Raw genomic sequence first — 19,668 nt, 5'->3', positions numbered from 1 at the left:
GGTTCCTCCTGCACCCTCCCCTCCCCAGTTTCACTCCAGCTGCTACTGCCCCATTTCCATATTCCCCTGAAAGGCACGGTTTCTTTTTTTTTAATCTTTGCAAATAAATGTTTTTATTTATTTGTTTTTTTGTATTTATTTAAAAAAGATTTTATTTATATATTTTTAATCTTAATTTTTTTCATTGTTGTTCATGTACAGTTGTCTCCATTTTCCCCCATCCCAGCCACCCCCACCTCCCACCCTCGATCCTACCCCCCTTTGGTTTTGTCCATGTGTCCTTTATGGATGTTCCTGAAAACACTCCCCCCCCCCATTATCCCCTCCCACTTTCCCTCTGGTTACTGTCAGTTTGTTCCTAATTTCAATGTCTCTGGTTATATTTTGCTTGCTTGTTTGCTTTGTTGATTAGGTTCCACTTATAGGTGAGATCATATGGTGTTTGTCTTTCACTGCCTGGCTTATTTCACTCAGCATGACTCTGTCCAGCTCCACCCACGCTGTCGCAAAGAGTAGGAGCTCCTTTCTTCTTTCTGCTGCGTACTATTCCATCTTGTAAATGTACCACAGTTTTTTGATGAAAGGCAAGATATCTTGGAAGAACCATTCCTATTCACTGTATCCACTTTCTTTCCTTCTATCCTCTTTTTATCTTGTTCCGAGGGTGTCATACCCTTCACTCCGCTTATCAAGGTCAGTGACTGTCTCCAGGTTGTGAAGTTCAGTGGGTGGCCAGTGTCAGCCTTCCAGCAGCAGCAGCCGGCCCCTCTCTGTGGCCTTCTGTTCACGACTCTCCCTCCCTGCTTGCCTCTGCCTCCCTGGCCTTTCCTTCTCGGTCTCCTTTGCTGCCTTTTGAACATTGGAGTGTCCCAGGGCTGTGTCCTTAGCCCACGTCTCTATGTCTTCCCTCTCCTGTGGCTCTTGAGTATGCTTTGGGACTTCCAAATTTATACCACAGCCTGGACCTTCTCCAAATCATACAGTCAGCTGTCTGCTTGACACCTCCACCTTGATGTCTGAAAGATGCGTCAACATTAGTCCGTCCAAAGCCAAACTCCCTGTCCTGATCTTTCTCATGGCAGTTAACGGCACTGCTATCTGATTGGTGTAGCCGAAAGCCTAGTTTCCACAATCCCCGTATCCATCAGCAACTCCCGTTGATCCCACACTCAGTGTGTACCCCTGTTCAGCCACTTCCCATCTCTTCTACTGGTCTTGCCCGGACTCCCACAGCACAGCCCCCTCTGCAGGCCGTTCACCACAGAGCAGCCAGAGGGGTCTTTTTAAAAATTAGATCGGGTTATGGCCCTTCCACGCTTAAAGCCCTGCAGTGGATTTCCGTTGCCCTTACAGTGAGATCAGAGCTTCCTGGCCCGGTTCTGCTGTTTCTCTGTCTTTATCACCTGCCTGTCTCATTTGCTGTGCCCCAGCCACACATCCTTCTCTCGGTCCCTCAGATGTCCCAGCTTGTTCTCATCTCAGGGCCTTAGCTGCAGCTGTTCTCTCCAGCCGGAATGCTCTTTTCCTGGGTGCACACAAGGCTGGTGGTGTCTCAGCTGGACATCGGCTCTGTGGAGCCCTTTCCCGACCACTCTGTCTAGAGAAACTTGGCTTCTCCTCACTGCCTTGGGACTCCCTCCTTCCCTTCCTTCCTCCCCTCCTCCCTCCCTTGCTTCACAGCACTCACCATCACTGCCACCGCGTGAATGTCTGTCTGTCTTCCTGCCTGCTCCTTAATGACGTCTCAGCTCCATGATCCCTCTTTACTGTGCATTGACACTGCCATACATGACACATGGGGGGCGCTGTGCTCAGTAAGTACTTGAATGTGCAATAAAGAGCTCAGCATTCTAGCAGGAGACATGTTGAGAAAACGGGGCAGAGCGCCATGCTTCTTTGGAGTCAGGAAGGCCTGAGTTCCAGTCCTTGCTCTGCACTTTGCCAGGCTCTTGGATCTTTATGAGCCCATTTCTTCACCTGTAAAATGGACTTGACATTAGTCCCTGTCTTACAGTCTTACTCCGAGGACTGAACGCAGTTAGTGTATTTAAAGGATCTGACACTGGCAAGTGCTTCATAAACGTCAGTTCCTTTCCCCTTACACCTTCCGTGTGACAAGATGCCCGGGGGCACATAAACACTGTTTGGGCTCCGACGAGACCCTTGGACTGGACCGTTAAAAAGGTCCCCGTTACAGTGACAACTTAATGAATCTACTGTTCATGTTTCTAGCAAAGGAACACTCGCTATATTTTATTTAACAGCACACCACTTTAGTGTATTATAATGGCCTCTCTCACCACCTTTTACTCCCCATTTGTAAAGTCTTTTTCCTGGGTTTTATTGTGTATTGTTTGGTTGTGAGTAATGGTGCTCCTTTGGCTAGCTGGATAGCGATTGTCATTATTTTTAATCTATGTTAGGGGAAGGAGAGGGAAGGGAAATTTAGCTTAACACGGTTAAAATACCAGAAATATTTCTAATAGTCTGGGTTTGCTGAATTTTAAGATGGTTTGTATAGTCTAAATGATTTCATATTAGAAGTGAAAAATGCACCAGACATCTTAATTTTGTTTTTTATAGTTTTATTTTTTACTCTGTTGTGGCGTGCGGGAGCTGTCTCATTTGGATTGAGTTGACTCCGCCCGAGAGCCAGATGGTCGGAATCCAGGTGGAGACCGGCCCTGCCCTGAGCGGGCTCAGTGGGGTAGCGGGGGCTAGGGCTCCTGTCACTGTGGGCGGTGGCACGGACCCAGAGTGAGGGAGGCTCAGGGTGCTGGTAGGTGCAGTCCGACTGCCCCACAAGGATCTGGAAATAAGGCAGGCAGGAGAAACTGCAGAGAGAACAAAGAGAGACCCGGCACTGCTGAGGGCCTCCCCTGTCCCCGCCGCTCCCCTGGCTGCAGCCGCCTTCCCCGCCCTGCAGCTGCTCACTGCTGGACGCCGGCCACAGCTCTCCGCCTCTCCCACCGTCCTCGCCCCCTCCACTGCCTTTTTCATCATTTGCTGTCTCAATTTCATAACCTCTTCTTTTTTTACGAATTTCTTTTTCTCTTATATTTTTAGATGATTTAAAATGCTTATTTTAAAATCTTCAGATTACTTCGTTATTTCTGTTTTCTTGAGTGTGAGCTCTCACTTGTTGGTGTTATCTTTCATAGTAGCGGATTTTGCTGGCAGGCTTGTTTTGCTTCTGGTAACAGCCCTGCTCTGTCCCCTCCCCTCACCCTCTCCGTGTGGCAGTTTTGCCTCAACCTGACTTTCGAGGGCTTAGGAAATTTGCATGGTTCTTCTTCCACCATGGGAGTTGAGTTGCTGGTCCTACTGCTTTCTGCAAATGTTCCTTTCTCCTGACTTTGGGTCTCTACTGTTTCTGACCTTTGGATAAATTTTGTCTTGATTTTTAATCCTGTAGTGCACCTCGACACATTTTTGCTGTTCCGGGTTTGTGCTGTCCTTGCATGGGTGTAGAACAGTGGGAGGGGCTCCTGTGTGTGCTGACACCACCTTCTGGACAGGAAACCTCTCCATTCGTTCCTTACCCCACAGCCCGCGTCGCCTTGCCACAGCACTGTGGCCGCCTGCTCCCTCGCACAGAGCCTTGCAGTGGCTCTCCTTTCCCCAGCGTGGCTGGCTCCGCCCCAGCCTTACTCCCAGCCCCGCCTCCCTGTTCTCCAGGGTGTCCTGACTGTGCTCCTGTTGTTTTCCCCGCTGAGCCTCTTCCATTTTCCTTTCCCCTGGCCAGCCTCTGTCGACTCTACAGCCCTTTTCTGACGTTCTTCCTGCCACCCAGTCTGGACGCCGGAGCTGTTGCTCTGCAGCCCTGCCACACTTGCACGGTGCCGTGTTTCTCTGCACCCTGAGGAGGAGTAACTTGTGCACATGCCTGTCTCCGGCAGCAGGCTCACTCCTCACAGGCTGTTCTGCACCCCCAGTGCCCACTACAAGGACTCTTCTTGAACCACTCCACGGTCTTTTACATGCTGGCTCAACCTGAGTTCCTGGGAAAGCGGAGCCTGAAATAAGGACTTGGGTGCAAGTGGTTTATTCGGAGTGGTTTATTCGGAATGGTGATTCTGGGGGGTAGGAAGGAGGAAGCAAGGAGAGGAAGATAGAAATGAAGGGCACCTTACCGTTCTCGCTACTGCCGTGGGCAGCTGGGGCCCGGTCCCACTGGGCACCCTGTGAGGGACGGCACAGACTGTGCCTTAATGTTGCCCCCCGAAGATGGGAGCCTGGGGTGTTTACTCAACGGCTCTCTTCCTTCACTGCTTGAGGGAGTCCCTCAGGTACTCACCGGTCCCCACTCCCTGCTGCCCTGCTGGCTGGCCCAGAGGGCTCTGGGAAGAGTCCCACAGCAGCGGAGTGGGCAGGGAGAGCTTGAGGTGGGCCTGTCGTGTGAGCTGCCCACACGGCTGCAGCTGGAGTCCGAGTGCGGCCCAGGGCGTGTGGCAAGGGGCGCGGAAAACATCTGCCCATGCGCTCTCTGATTTACCCCCACAGAGCTGTCCTGTGGAGGAAGGCTTGCCTTACTTTCACAGGATCGCAGGTAGAATTTGAGTCCATTTTTGTCGGATTTTAGAACCACTGCTTTTCCGATTGAGAGCAGTTTATAATATCCCTTTATTCAATCCCTAGTTACTGAGCACCGATTCTGCATCGTGACCAGGTCACTGGTGGGTCCACCAGGCTGGCCAGCTTCATCCAAAGCCAGATTTATGCCCCCCCACCTCGAACGCAGGCATAGGGTCGGGGGGCAGGGGGACCTTGCATTGTCACGAGTACTTTGTGACCCTGTTTGTTCCTTTCTTAGGTCCAGCCTGCGTCCATTCAGCCACGCGGCCCCCTCGATTATTGCATTGCTTATGTCAAATTAATTCCCTTTTTCTTCATAAAACAGACATGGTGGTACCTACCTTGTGTGGTTGTGCGGTGACGTGGGGTAAAACACTAGGAGTGGTTCCTGCCACGTGGCGGGCGCTCCCTGGGCCATTCGGGAGGGAAGCCCGGGGAACTGCACGGGGGACGAGGCCAGAGCAGAAGGCTTAGTCCTGCCCCTTCTTTTCCTTCCTGTGAAACAGGCCCGGCCTCCTGAAAGAGCTGTGTGAACTGCTTCTGGGACGAGGATGCTTGCCAGAGCAGGCGGTTTCTGGAGAACACCCCGATGGGAAAACTGAGAAGACACTCAAGCAGATGGCTGTGCAGCTGAGAGGTGAACTCGGACAGTTCCTGCAAGCCAGCTTGTTTCCCCAGCCCCACGGCGACCTGAAGTCACCTTGGGGAGCCCCGCTGGTGAAGGCTGCTGAGCTGGCCAGGGTGGAGCTGAGAGATGCCTCGGTGCAGACCACGGCCACGGAAGGCGACGTACTCGGATTCAGGCACGAAGGCAGGAGCGGGGCTTGGGAGGAGACCCCGACAGATGCCGCGTTCAGCACCGAGCACCCGCCCGACAACTTGGGCGGGATGCCAGGGCGACAGGCCGCTCCCCCTTCCTTCTTCCAGGGGACTGACAGAGTGAGTTTTCTGTACGTCACCTACTTAGTACCAACAAAAGGCTTAGAGAATCTCCCAGGCTTGTCTAAAACTAGATTTTGTAAAACCCACATCCTCCTCTGCCTGCACTTGTCCCAGCCTCTACTGAGAGGTGTGTGTCCGCCCTGACCTTCCCGAGATTGTGCTTGCCGTGTCCCCGTCTCTCCTCCCCCATCCCAGCCCTCTCTCAGTGGTCTCTCTGTCATGGCACTCATGTGCTTTCCTCCTACAAATAGTCACGTGTGCCCCTCTGTCTGTAGCTTTCTCCCTCATGTTACGCGTTCAGGCACGTCTCCTCTCATAATGGCCATGTACACCTGCATTGTGTGGAATGCACTTAAATTTACATAATTCTCACCTATTGCTGGACATTTACCTTTGCAGGATGCAATAAAATTGTAGTAACCAGATTTTAGGGGTAGGGACGAGAAGCTAGATTTTAGTTTGTGCAGACTGTGTGTCTGAGAGGTCCTATTCTGTAGCCTTTGTCTGCATCCTGTGATCCTTACGCAGCGGAGCTGAGGAAGCCAGATCCCAAGGGCCTGTGGTTTGCCCGCAGTAAAGGGGCCGAGCAGGGACCCTCATTGCGCCTGCGTGCACAGCCCTGCCCTCTCCCTGGGCCAAGCCACCCTCCAGCCCGTGCTGTCCTGACGTGGTAGGGTCTGGTGTTGTTGAGTGAATGTGTGCATTTTCTTTCTGCCAGGATGCTGTCTCTTAAGTTTCTCCTCAAACACAATCCAATATACCAGCTTATTAAAAGCCGACTCTCCTGGTACTGTTCGATTGGGCCTTTTGCTTGAAGTCCTCCTGGGAGGAGGGGCTGGGGCTGGGGCTGGGGATCCCCATGGCAGGGAGATGTGAGAGTTCTGGTAGAGAAGGAAACAGGTTGTGTTTCTGATAGCGCTCTAGTGGTGGCTATTGGTGTTCTTGTTTGTGATGGGTGTTCCGTGTCTGAGAAATCAGCTGTACACACCACTTTACAGCATCAGAATGGAGAATTAAGTTTATTTCCTGACCACCAAAATTACTGCTTTTGTGCATTCCAAAGACAGTTAGATAAATCATTAGCAAAATTGCTCTTGATTGTTTTAAATTATGTACCAAAACTGTAATTTCTAGAAAAGGGTTTTCTAAAGATATCAGTAGAGACGAATATATATAGAGACATTGCCATTATATTAATGGTTCTTGAGACGCAATTTGGCTAGAATAGAAATGCTCTCCTCTTCCCCATCTCCTTTAGTTTCTACCTACATGTTGGGAAAACTAGAATCCCCCCGCCCATTTGTATGGGGGATATCATTCTATGTTCAGGAGGTTTAGATAATTGAATGAACTTAATTTCCCCCAAATATATTGATGTACTTTTTTGAGTTTGGAATTATCCTTTTTGCTTGTATCTTCAAAAGAAAGGTAACAGTGCTTATTTTTTAGTATCCGCTCTGTGTGCCGGGATGGTGCTAGGTACCTGTGCACACGTCATCACGTTTATCCTTCTCAGCAAGCGTGCGAGTTAGGTAGTTATTACCTACTTTTTACTTGGGAAAAAGTAAAGGCTGTGAAAGGCTCAGAAAATTGTCCACAGTGACTCAGCTGTTAGGAGGAGGAAGAGGGGTGTAAACTGAGGTCCTGTTTTAGACGTAGACAGGGGTCTTACGAGACAGCCTTTCTCTGGAAGGGAGGGGCCCTCTTACCACCCTGGTGGCCTCCATTCTATGCGGAGTAGAAGAAAATCCAGTGATTTTCCTTGTGGTCTTTGGTTAGTCAGTGCATCATTAATTCTAAGGCTTATGCCAGAACTCTGGTATCCTGTTAAAAAGGCCATCACTGCGGTCCAGCAGGGGAACAAGGAGATGGATATACTTCTGGTTGTTTAGTTTGAGGGGTGAGAGGATGCACTTCACAGCTATGCCCGTGATTGCATCGGGCCTGGCCGTTTAGCTACTTGAGTCCTCGGGTAGATCACCCAGCCTTTCCCAGTGGCTTGAACCGGCTCAGAGTGACCTAGAGCCTGAGGCTGGCATGATGAATACATGGGGTCATGTGTGGTAAGTGCCTTATCCATGGTAGGAGCTCCGTGTGTGCGCCTCCTTGTTCCCCTTCCATTGCCAAGTGGGAAGTTCCATGATGCCATCTTTAATAAGGTGGTAGGTGGGAATCTGTTCAGCATCCATAAGGTAGCATTTTCTGGGGTGTTATTTTAGAACCGGCATTAGGTTGACTGACGGCAGTCTCCTAGCCTGAAATTGGCTTTGGCATTTGTGCACTTGGAGATATGTGTTTGCTGCCATCTGACACACAGATTTGGATCCAAGAATAAAGATTGGAGGAGACGGAGGACCAAGCAAATGACTGTTATTTTCCAGTCCTTTTTGATGAGGCATCCACCTCCTCCCAAAGGGGTCTCTTTCACCACCACAAGTGTCCTTGTCCTTGAACCTGTCCTCTCCTCTTCCCTGGAATTCCAGGGCAGCAAATGCCTCACTTTTCTTAATTGGGCAATAGATTCTGAAGAGCTGGTTTAGGTTCCAATGGTCTAATCTTGTTTATGACATTGACTGTTTTTTTGACATCTCAGTTCTTTGTCTGGAAAATAAGCATGATGACTTTGATTATCCTGTGAACTTGGGGAATACAGAGTTTACTTGAGAGTTCTGGGAGAATGTGCTTGAAAGCATTTTATATCCTAGAACACGCAAGAAGGGGGTTTCCCTCTTCGTTTGCCCCTGAGAGATCTCGCTGATCTTCTCATTCCCGGGGTCCCAAATGTTTCCTGGTCTCCTCAGGTTCCTTTCCCACCACTTAGAAATACCTTGTGTAGATATAATTCACATCTCATACAATTTATTTATTGGAAGGGTACAATGTAGTGGACTTTTAAAAATGTATTCATAGAGTTGAACCACCATTGTCGTAGTCAATTTTAGAGCATGTTCGTCGTTCCAAAAGAAACCTTGAACCCATTCACAGTCACTTCCCATCCCCCGACCCTGGGCCATCCCATTTGTAGGCAACCACAGACCTCCTTCCTTCCTCTCTGTCTTTACACATTCGCCTGTTCTGGACAGTTCGTATGAATGGAATCCTATGCTATGTGATCTTCCATTCAGCGTAGTGTTTTCAAGGTTCATCCATGTTTTAATCTGTAACACTACTTCATTTATTTCTACTGCTACACAGTCCATTGTATGGATGTGGTACATTTATTTTATCCATTCATTAGTTGATAGACATTTGGACTGCTTCCACGTTTTGGTTATCATGAGTAATGTTGCTGTGAACTTTTTGTGTGCAAATTGTGGTGAGTGTACATGATCTAATTTCTCCTGAGTGTGTGCCTGGGAGTGGCATTGCTGGATCATAGGGTAAATCCGTGTTCAGCCTTCTGAGGAACTGCCAGCCTGTTTTCTAAAGTGTGCGCTCCTCCTCTGCATTTTCACCTGCAAGGTAGGAGGGTTCCCGCTCCTCCACGTCTTGGCTGACACTCATTGTCTTTTTCACTGTAGCTGTCCTAAGAAAGAGGAAGTGGCACCGTTTCGTTGCAATTTGACTTACATTCCCCTGGAGACCGCTGACGTTGAGCATCTCTTCCTGTGCTCGTTGGCCATACACATGTGTGAGAAATACGTGTCTCCGTTTGAGAAATGTCTGTCAGATCCTTTGATAGATCTTTCACTTGAGTTATTTGTGTTTTTAGTATTGTGTTTTAATATTTTTTATGTATGCCTACATTCAGTCCCTCTCCTCAGTGTTTGAATATGGTTAAAGTTCCCGCACTGGAAAGGCACCCTCAGTTGGCCTCTGAAGTTGCTGCTTCTTGCTCATCCCACAGTCGTTGTAGGCCACCTGCTGTGTGCTAGTTCTTGTCCTGGAAGCTGTGGGTAGAGTGTGGCCAAGAAATGCAGAGTCCCCGAACCCTGGCTTGCAGCGACTAGACCAAGAACAAGAATTGCACAGGCATTTAATCACAGTGGTACTAGTGCTGTCTCGGGGGGGCTGTAGGGAGCAGTGAGTGTATTACAGGCAGATCTGACCTGGTCTTGGAAATGGAGGCCCATTTTCCTGAGCAAGGCACATTTGAACAGAGCCCTAATGACTGTATTGGGATTAGTGGGTGAAGTGGGGGATGTGCAAGAAAGAGTGTCCTGGGCGGAGGAGACAGCGTGTGCCAAGGCTCTGAGGTGGCAGGACTCGAGCACTTTGAAGAACTGACGGAAGGCGTGTGTTTGGCAGTAGGGAAGTGGGGAGGGGCAGTAACTCAGGCTGGAGGTCCTGCACAGCGTGGGCTGTGGCCGGGACTGACCTCGTCACCAGGAACTGGGGAGCAGTTAAACTAGTGTAAGCCGGGGAGATGATCCGTGGGTTTGCCATTTCTGTTGCAGTATGGAGAGTGGACTAGAAAGGGCAAGGGTGAGTGTTGGGGGGACCACTCGGGACACTGTGGCCGTGGCCTAGTGAGAGCATCTTGGAGTTGGGTGGTGGCAGTGGAGAATGAGAAGAGCTGAAAGAATTCAGAGACAACTTGGGAATTGGAATGAACGGAACTCGGTGAGTGATGGAAGTGTGTGATGGATATACAGGGAAGTTTAAAAGGACCCCCACATACTGGGTGTGCCATAAACTGATGGTGGTGTGATTCACCAAGACAGAGACTGCTGAAGGGGCCCAGCTTTGGGGGTGCTGAGTGATGGAATTGAAGGGTTGAGTTTTCATTTGACTTTGGAGCACCTGGGAGCCGTTGGAGATGAAGATGCCTGGGATGGGCGGGTCAGGAGCTCTGAGCCTGGGGAGTATTTCATGGATCAGTGACTCGGTAGCCACCGAACCACCGAACACCTTAGTAGGAGGTGGGTCTGGTAGACTAGCAGGGGTGGGGGGCAGATTGGCTTAGTCTGAGGGACGGGTGGGAAATGAGGAAATAGACAAGGAGGAAGAAAGTGTCTCCCAGAAGACTGTGCTGGAAAAAAGACTGCCACATGTGGAATGTCTGGAATGTCCAGAGGGACAGTGGGCCAGGGCCAGAGGGGGTTGCGGAGGAAAAGCTGGACACTTGCCAAGCAGTGGAGGGACTTGCCGAGATCTCGGCTCTGTGGACTGGGAGGCCAGCGTGGATGCCAGTGTAGGAACCAGGAGTCTGGACAGCGGTTTGCACTCCGTTTTAGAAGGTTGGCATGAGACAAGTGCAGGGAGCACGGGGAGTCCCAAACAAGATGGATGCAAAGAGGCCCACTCCAAGACACATCAACATTAAAATGCTAAAGGTTAGATAAAAAGAGAATCTTAAAAGCAGCAAGGGAAAAGCAGTTAGTTACCTACAGGGGAATTCCCATAAGTCTGTTAGATGAGTTCTCTGAAAAAACTTTGCAGGCTAGGAGGGATTGGCAAGAAACACTCAAAGTTATGAAAAGCAGGGACCTATAGGCAAGATTGCTCTATCCAGCAAAGCTATCATTTAGAATCGAAAGGCAGATAAAGAACTTCCCAGACAAGAAAAAACTGAAGGAGTTCATCATCACCAAATCATTATTATATGAAATATTAAAGGAGCTTATTTAAGAAAAAGGAGAAGATGAAAACTATAAGCAAAATATGGCAATAAATACCTATCTATCAACAATTGAGTCTAAAAGACAAACTAAGCAAATGAGAAGAACAGAGACAGAATTATAGATACAGAGAGCATTTTGATGGTTGCCAGATGGGAAGGGGTGAACAGGTGAGGGGAAATGAGTGAACAGGTGAGGGGATTAAGAAGTACAAACAGGTAGTTACAGGACAGCCATGGGGATGTAAAGTACAGCGTAGGGAGTGGAGTCGCCAAAGAACTTATACGCGTGACCCATGGACATGAACGTGGTGGGGGGATTGCTCGAGGGAGTGGGGGTTCTGGGTGGAGGGGGGTAAGGGGGGGAAATCAGGATAACTGTAATAGCATAATCACTAAAATATAATTTAAAAAAGACTGGCATGAGCCTGTTGACTGTGTGACAGAGGAAGTGTGTTCATTCATTGCTGTCTGTGTGTGCGTTTTCAGGAGGCTAAGAAGTCCCGCTTGCCCATCCTGATGAAACCTTCCCAGTCGCTGGGAAGTGTGTGCCCGCTCCCTGACCCACAGGAGGTGGTGGCCCAGCTGCGGGGCCAGATCTTGGAGCTGCAGGGGGAGCTGAAGGAGTTTAAAATGCGCAATAAGCAACTTCACCAAAAGTTAATTCTGGCTGAAGCAATGACGGAGGAGAGCCCAGTGCCAGACAAAACGCTCCTGAAAGGTAAGCATCTAGAAAAATGCGTTCCCCGCGAGCTAGATGAACGACCCGATAGAACCGCTGGAAATGTCAGCCTTGTTGTTTGGAATTGCAATAAGTTTGAGTGTAAATTTTATGGATTGCAGTGATTAATCTTGACTCTTGACAAATATACAATCGAGGGAAACAATCAGGAAAATGAATCTATTGTTTTCACTTTCTTCTGGCGGCTGGATACAGCCAGGGGCTCGAGGCGCTCCCAGGTCTTCCGAGGTCACTGCTCCCTTCCCTTGGGGTTGTCCGCAGCGGCCCCCCGTTGTGAGGGCTTGACCCTGGGCATTTTTTCCCAGCTTGGTCTGTGGAAGCCTCAGGCATGAGACATGGGGCATCTCAAAGTCCTCTTTGCTGGGTTCTTTGGATCTTCCAGGGCTGATTCCAAGCCCTGCTGACCTTACGTCTGGCTCTACGAGTGACCAGCCTCCCCACCCGCTTGAACCTGCTTCCTGTGCTCTCCCGAGAGCTCCCAAACCAGAAAGTCCCTGGGTCAAAGCAGACTTGGAGGGAGCACCTCAGGCGGGCCCTCTAGGACGGGGCAGTGCTCTCGGGGATTTGGGACTGCCGCCCCTGTGTGCCGCCGGAGAAAGCGGAGGGCCCCTCACGGAGCAAGGGTACCTGCTTTCCAGAGGGTTCTCGAGTCCACAGAGGCGCTTAGGTTGACTCCTGGTTGTGAACATCTGCTATAAGCAGATGAGAGCAACACACAACAATAAGAACAATAGCAGTAATCCTGTATTTATCTATTCAGAAAGTGTTTATTAAACCCTCCTGTGAGCCAGGCTCTGCTTTAGTCACGGGGGAGATAGGAGTGAACAAATCAGATGAAGCCTGGGTCTATCTTACCTTCTTGTCGGGGCGGGGAGAAACCATAAGCCAGTGAGCAGATAAAGGATGTGTGAGATACGTGCTGTGGGGAAAATAAGGTAGGGATGATGTGGAATGGGGGGAGTGTTTGCTAATGCCCATGGAATGTTCTAGAAAGTGTCCCTGATGAGGTGGCATTTAGACAGAAAGCAGGGGGAAAGCAGGGGGAAGCAGGGGGTTGCTCCTCTTGGTGGAAGGAACGAGGGCAAAGTCCCCGATGTTGCTTTGAGCTCACAAGTTGGACGAATAGGAAGAAGGTCGATTGTGTGGCTGGACTGGAGTGAGACAGTGGGAGATGGAAGAGGTCAGGGAGGTGGCAGGTCGGGCAGGGACTTGCAGGCTCTTCCGGGCCTCTGCCTGTCACCCCAGGTAGTTCCGGAGGCTGTCGGAACGTTTCGAACAGCAAAGTGATGTGATCTGACTCAAGCCTTAAAGCAGGGACTCGTAAACTGCAGCCTGTTTGCAAAGTTTCACTGGAAGGCAGCCACACTCAGTCACTGGTGTAGTGTCTGGGGCTGCTTCTGCACCATGGTGGCAGAGTGGAGCAGTTGCAGGAGAGACCCTGTAGCTCCCAAAGTCTGGAACGTTTATTATTTGGCTTTTAAGAAAAGTGGGCCAACCTCTCTCCATTAAAGGACCACTTGAATGTGAGCGGCTGGAAGGACGGAGGTGTCACGCAGTGAGTGGGGAGGCCTGCAGGAAACGCAGGCCTTAGGGGTCCGGTTCCAGACTCAGGGGAGATGCCTGCTGGCCATCCCAGGGGGCATGTCAGGTAGGCAGCTGGAGGTCGCCGCATCTGGAGCACAGGGAGAGGTCTGGGCTGGAGCTCAGAACATAGGAAATAATCAGCGTGCCCCTGGTATTTGAAGCTATATGACCCGGAGACATAGGGAGTGGCCCCAGGAACTGGGAGTGGGGTTTTCTGCTAAGCAGAGGTTGGACTGAGAAGGAGCAGCGGGTGTGCGCAGAGGGGAGCCACGAGAGGGTGCCGGCCAGACGCTGAGTGGAGAGCAGACGAGCTGTGTGGAAACTGCCAGTAAGACGGGCGAGGCAAGGACGGAGGACTGGCCTTGGCATTGAGCGCTGCGGGAGTGCTTGGTGACTGTGAAGGGAGCTGTTTCAGTGGAGGGGTGGGCCTGCCTGGCACGGGTTCTGGAGAGGGCATGGGGGACCGCCGCTGCAAACAGCAAGAGCAGGCAGCTCAGAGGGATGAGTGCCGCAGGGCACTTAGAGCCACACTGTCTCGGAGTCAGGTGACTGGAGTCAGGTGACCGTGGGTGACTGCTGCAGGTGCCGTCTGACAGCAGGAGGCGCGGGGGCGGGGGCGGGGGCGGGGGCAGGGTGTTTAGGGAAGAGAGAACACGGTGGAAGTGCCAGTGGAGAGCACAGGCACCTGCGCCCCAGGCCCAGAGGCAGGGGCTGTGGGGAGGAAACAGCCCTGATGGGGAGGCGTGGGAGGCGCACTCTGGGGGCGGGCGGACTGTGTGGGGAGGGGAGCACGGTGCTTTGGGGCTTTGCCAGGGAAAGGTTTGCCTGCGAGGTGGGAAGGTGGCGTCATCGTCGAGGGCAGGGGTGTCAAACCCGTTTTCACTGGGGGCCATGTCAGCCTCCAGGTTGCCTTCAAAGGGCCGAATGTCATTTCAACTCCCTAACAGTTCAGGAGTAGTTACATTTACACAGTCCTAACATTGTTTCGGCCCGTGGGAGTCAGGGAGCCTTCCTGGGGCCGTGACAAACCAGCACCTACTGTTTGTTCGGCCCCGCTGTCCATTCTGATACATGACGTAGTGAATCCCCTTCCGGCCCTTCGGTCCTTCGGAGGCGGGTGCGGGGGTGATCCCTGTTCTGTCGCCAAGGTCTCGGCTTAGAGGTAGAGCAGCCTGGCTGCAGGCACTGACCTCCCGAGCGAGGTGTGAAGCAGCCCGCCTGATTCCAGAGCCCGCGTCCTTCGCTGTTTCATGAAGCTAGTATATGGTGCTTTGCTTTGGGTTTTATGATGAGCTATAGCCAGGGGTGTTTTCCATTTAACTTTAGGTTCTTTCGTGGGTTTACCATAGTTTTGGTTTCAAGAGTGGTCTCTAGCAAGATTGCTCTCCCCTCCCTCCCTCCCTCCCCTCCCTTCTCTCCATCCACTCACCCGCCCCATGCGGGCGTCTCTTCGCCTGTGCAGTAAGTGTTCCTGAGCACTTCCTGTGCACTTCCTGGGCCCCCAGCCTCGCACGCCGGGTGTGGGAGACCAAGAGAGGACTGGGAGAGAGTCTGCCTTCTGGGGACTCCCTGTCTCTCGGGGTGGGAGTCACTAATTAAATCAGTGTGGGTCAGGAGGTGGGGACCCTTCAGAGAGGAAAGGTTTTTATGGTAAAGGTGACTCAGCCAAACAGACGCCCTGGCACTGTGCCGAGGGCTTGCCATGTGCACTTACGATTTTTTAAAATTAATCCTCGCCCCAAGTATGCTTGTTGATTTTTAGAGAGAAAGGGAGAGAGACTGAGAGAGAAACATTGATCGGTTGCTTCTCCTACATGCCCTGACTGGGGATCGAACCTGCAGCCTTTTTGGTGTATGGGACAATGCTCCAACCAACTGAGCCACTTGGCCAGGGCTTAACAATGTTTTCACTTCTTGCTCAGACCCCAGGGCGCCTCAGCCAAGTGGTACTTCTTCCCAAAGTTGCCCAGAAGACGCTGGGGCCTCTCTCGTGGGAGAGGTGGGCATGAGTCTCTAGAATTCATTTTCTCACTCCCAGTTTTTTGAGAGCCTGGACTTAAACCATTTCAGACAAGCTGCAGTATATTTATGCTTTTTATGTCCTGTTATGGCAGCTCAATAGATTAATTTTATCTTATAAATTGCATTTTGCCTCCCCAGTGTTTTTATTTCCCTGTTGTATCTTTGTGTTCTTCTCAGTTGCTTGGCTAAGTTTCAAGCCTGTGTTTTTATTTATTTTTTGTTCTCTTCGTGGATGCCTGTAACCCAGCCCCCTGTGGGAGCAGCCTATACCAGGAGAGCAAACGGGAATTAAAACCACGCCCTGTGTCTGGAGAAACGAGGGAAGGGACAATGACAGTGATCAGCAAAGCAGTTACGAGACCACTCAGAATTCAACCCCTCTGTGTATTGAACACCTACTGTGTGCCAGGCACCATTTGCGGTGTCTTATGTGAAAATTATTACTAATTTGTTACGGACGGCTCTGCAGCAGCCATCTCCAGGCACCATCATCGTTCCCGTTTAACACATGAGGAAGCTGAGGTTTTTAGAAAGAATTGGTCCCGGGTCCCCGAGCTGGTAAGGAGGGGGTGAGTCAGGGTCCAGTGGGACGTCTGTCCGAGCTGCCCAGTCCATCGGTCAGACACTCTTCTCCTGGGCAGCGGGCTGGGTTCCGGCGGTTCAGCCCAGAAGGACCCGGCGATGTCCGCCCCTTGGCCGGCCGGCGCTCTCCGTGGTGCTGACCGTTCGGTGCGCACAGTCAGCCCTGGCTGCCTGGGAGGAAGGGTCAGAGGTGAGCCCCAGCCAACACCTGTTTTGTGGGGTTGGCTGGGCACGTCAGTGGGAAAGGTACGGAGATGTGAGTGAGGCCCCAGGTAAGTTGTATCTTTTTTTTCTTGAAATTATGAATTATTGTAAACAGAGATAAGCACGAAGGATAATATAACAATGTTCATGTTCCCATTCAATCAGTGTAAACCAGTGCTTCCATTTTTTGTTGTACCTTAGATCTCCCCACCTCCTTTATTTAAGAAAAATCGCCATCAGTCTGTAAGAAATGACTGTCTTCAGGAATCCTAGATGTTTCATGGGGTGGCTGTGAGAATGCCGGTCTCTGGGGAAACGCTGGGCTGTGGGCCCCGCCCCCCGGCGGTGTCTGCTGTCCCAGTGCCTCTGCTCCGCGCGGGGGAAACGTGGTCGCGTGCTCTGAGCGTTCTGGGCTCTGAGGAGAAAAGCCACTCTACCAGGTCATAAAGTACGCCTTAGACAAGTTGTAGAAAGTTCTAGAACTGCAGTATTTCCTATAATGCAAATAAACGGTCCTTTACACATGCTGCTGCCTCTCTGCTGAATTTCCCCCTTTAGTTCTTGCCTAGCTGACACCTCCTTCTTCCTTCAGGCCTCGCTTAAAGGTCACTTCAGATGAGGTCTTCCTGAATCCCCTTGGTTGTTTAGACACTCCCATGAGCCCCTCCCCCCCCCTCCATATTTCGGTCTTGAGCTGACTGGCTCCCTGGCTGTGCTCTGCAAGGCTGGGCACTGTGCATGACGCCGTCCCTGCCGTTTCTTCTTCGGTAGCCCCTGGGTGGACAGGTGGGAGGTGAATGAAGGGGATTCCCATTGAGGGCTGAGGAGTGTCACTCCTTGCTCCTGCGCCCCTGACATAGGAGTCAGACCCTGGTTGCAGGAGGGACGTGGCATCCAGAGTGGGGCTGTGCTGCTCACGCGCCCTGAGCCTTGGGCAGGTTCTTCTCTCTCTAAGCCTCGTCTCCTCTTCTGCAGAGCGAGGACACTAGTGGTGCCTCACGGGTTGTTAGGAAGGTCAAGTGGGCAGTGTGGGAGGTGCCGGGAGCCTGGGCCCGGCACAGAGTTGTATGTCCTGAGCGTGCAGGTTCACGCCGTGCACCCATGGCGCAGTCCTCCCTCTCCCACACCCCCGGGCAGTGACTTTTAAATGAAAAACGGCAGCATCTCCTCTGGAACTTCACCGAGGGCCACGGAGCAGCGAAGCGCATGGCTGCATTGCCGTGTCCGCGCTGGAACCTGGACGTCGGACCCTTACCTCTGCTGAGCCCCAACTTGCTGCAGGTTAGGGGCACTTCAGGAGTCAAATTGATGAGTGTCGAGTATCTGGATGTTAGGTTGGTTGTCCCGGAGGAGCAGAGTTTAAAGTGCAGTGAGCATGAGCGCACACACCCTCCCAGCCATTCTGGGGGCTGGGGCGCGAGCGTGGGTGTAGCCAAACATTGGAGCCGGCCTTCGTCTCTATTCCAGAAGGACGTTTGTATGGCTCCTACATTGGCCTCTGCCTCATGATTGCTTAACAGAACTCATCAGAGCTGATCTTCATTCTCACGAGTGAACAGTGCTCCTTGCCATGAAATTCCATAATCATACGGTGGTTACAGCAAAGCTGTTTCCTTGTCTTGGAGGGTGATGCAGTGGGGAACAGAGCCTTGCTGGGGGCCCTCCCTCTGTCTCTCTCCTCCTCCCTCAGCCAGCAGCACCTCCCGAGTCCCTCCTCTGCCCCAGGCCCTGTGCCAGGCACTGGGGACACAGAGATGAACGAGACGGTCTTTCCCCTGGAGGACCTCAGAGACCAGTGATCAGAACAGATTTTGTACAGTAAGAATACTGCATCAGGAAGGTTTCCTTTAGGTCAGGTAGCAGCTGCTTTCTAAAATAAAAAGGTTCATTTTATGGTATTTTCATTGGGAGCAGAGAAACAAGAATGGATTTAAGAGCCGTGAGGAGCAGTTGCAGAACCCAGACACTGGAGTATGCAGTCCGACAAGGACTTTTGTGGGCTTTTCTCCCTGGGACGGTGCCTCAGGCACCGTGTCCAACCCACGGCGTTTTCCAAGTCCACGGTCGGTGCTGGAAGGCCTCCCGTGATAGGCGTCCTGCCCGTCCTCGAACAGTTTCAGGGAAGCAAAGGGTGTTAATGTTAGTTGGGTTTCTCCCCTACTTTGTACCAGAACCGCTAACCTTTTTGCAGATGCCGTCCCATCCTAAAACAAAACAAACACAGCCCTTCTTAGTGACCAGTGTTCTTCCTGTTCTGCAGGTTAAGGAACTTGCCGGAGTTCATGTGACTGACTAAGTGGTGAGGAAGTAGATGGCAGAGGCAGAGTTTGACACCAAGTCTGTTTGACTTCAGAGATGGGTTTTTCTTAAATGTTGCTGCCTCTGAAGTATTCAGACAGCTGTTCATGTTGAGCGGGGCTTTCCCTGGACCACAGGCAGTGTGGTGCGTGGTTAAGGACAGATGTGCTAGGCTCGGGCCTGAGCTTGGAGCCTCACAGCAGGATGTATGTGAGGCATCTCTGGGGAAACGGAGGCTGTGGGTTAGCGAGTCACTCGCCTAACAGTGTGCAGCCAGCAAGTGGCGAGGCTGGGTGTGACCCAACTTCCCTCTGGCTCCAAAGCCATGTGTTTCTGCAGCGCCTCTCCAACGAGGATGGCCGCGTCCCTGGGGCCTTAAAGCAGCCATAAGGAGGTGTGTCCTGGAAGGGCTGTGAGCCGTTGGGACAGCTCACCTCAGGGGCTCTGTGGCATCCCCCGGCAGCTGGCGCATGTGGGAATGAGAAGACGACTCACCTGGGTGGGTTGTAGAGTTACTGCTCTTCAGCCGTACTTCCCTCCGTCCTCGATGTTTATCAGACCTTTATTGACTCCTGGTGCAGCTAGGCACTGTACTAGGCACTGAGAACGTAAAGGTGAAAGGCCAGGGAGGGAGAGAATCCACATCACTAACAGCTACATAAATACATTTAAAGAGACAATTGTAACTCCTCCACGAGCACTGGGCATGGAGTGCATTTGTCCTGGGCAGTGTATGTAAGGTGCTGTGGAAGCACAGATGGGAGGGACTGTTCTGCGTAGTTTGGAGAGGAACTTGCAGAGGAAGGAAATGAGATCTGGGCGTGGAAGGACGGGTAGGAGTTCACTGAGTAGGAGTGGAGCAGATGGGCCGAGTGTGTCCCAGGCAGAGGGAAACACACGTGCAGAAAGCATGGAGGCGTGAACCAGCCGGGTGTGGGGGAGGATTATGGGAAGCAGGGCATCGCCACGGGTGGTGCCAGAAGGCGTTCCAGAAAAGATTGCTTGGAACTAGATCCTGGGGGGCGTCTCAGATGCTGTGAGGGGGAGTTTGGGTTTGGTCCTCAAGACAGTGGGGATGCCGATCAGTGTTTGGTGGCGGGAGGGTGGTTGCCAAGGTCAAATTCACTTCCGTGAGACAGCTGCTCTGAGGAAGGGGGTG

At 51.6% G+C, this 19,668-nt stretch overlaps 1 protein-coding gene across 3 annotated transcripts in view; it reads left to right on the top strand.

Annotated features, from left to right (window-relative positions):
* The window catches only part of CDK5RAP2 (CDK5 regulatory subunit associated protein 2), a 165,866-nt gene that overhangs the window by 97,921 nt on the left and 48,277 nt on the right, over window positions 1–19,668 (top strand). For all 3 annotated transcript variants that reach the window (XM_036022141.1, XM_036022143.1, XM_036022142.1), the window contains 2 exons: window positions 5,082–5,514; window positions 11,567–11,798. In XM_036022141.1, the coding sequence (XP_035878034.1) occupies window positions 5,082–5,514; window positions 11,567–11,798 (665 nt within the window). The remainder of the gene's footprint in view (window positions 1–5,081; window positions 5,515–11,566; window positions 11,799–19,668) is intronic.

The sequence above is a fragment of the Phyllostomus discolor genome, chromosome 3, assembly GCF_004126475.2.
Source record: "Phyllostomus discolor isolate MPI-MPIP mPhyDis1 chromosome 3, mPhyDis1.pri.v3, whole genome shotgun sequence".
In the NCBI taxonomy this organism is placed as follows: domain Eukaryota; kingdom Metazoa; phylum Chordata; class Mammalia; order Chiroptera; family Phyllostomidae; genus Phyllostomus; species Phyllostomus discolor.
This window is presented reverse-complemented; position numbering and strand designations above follow the sequence as displayed.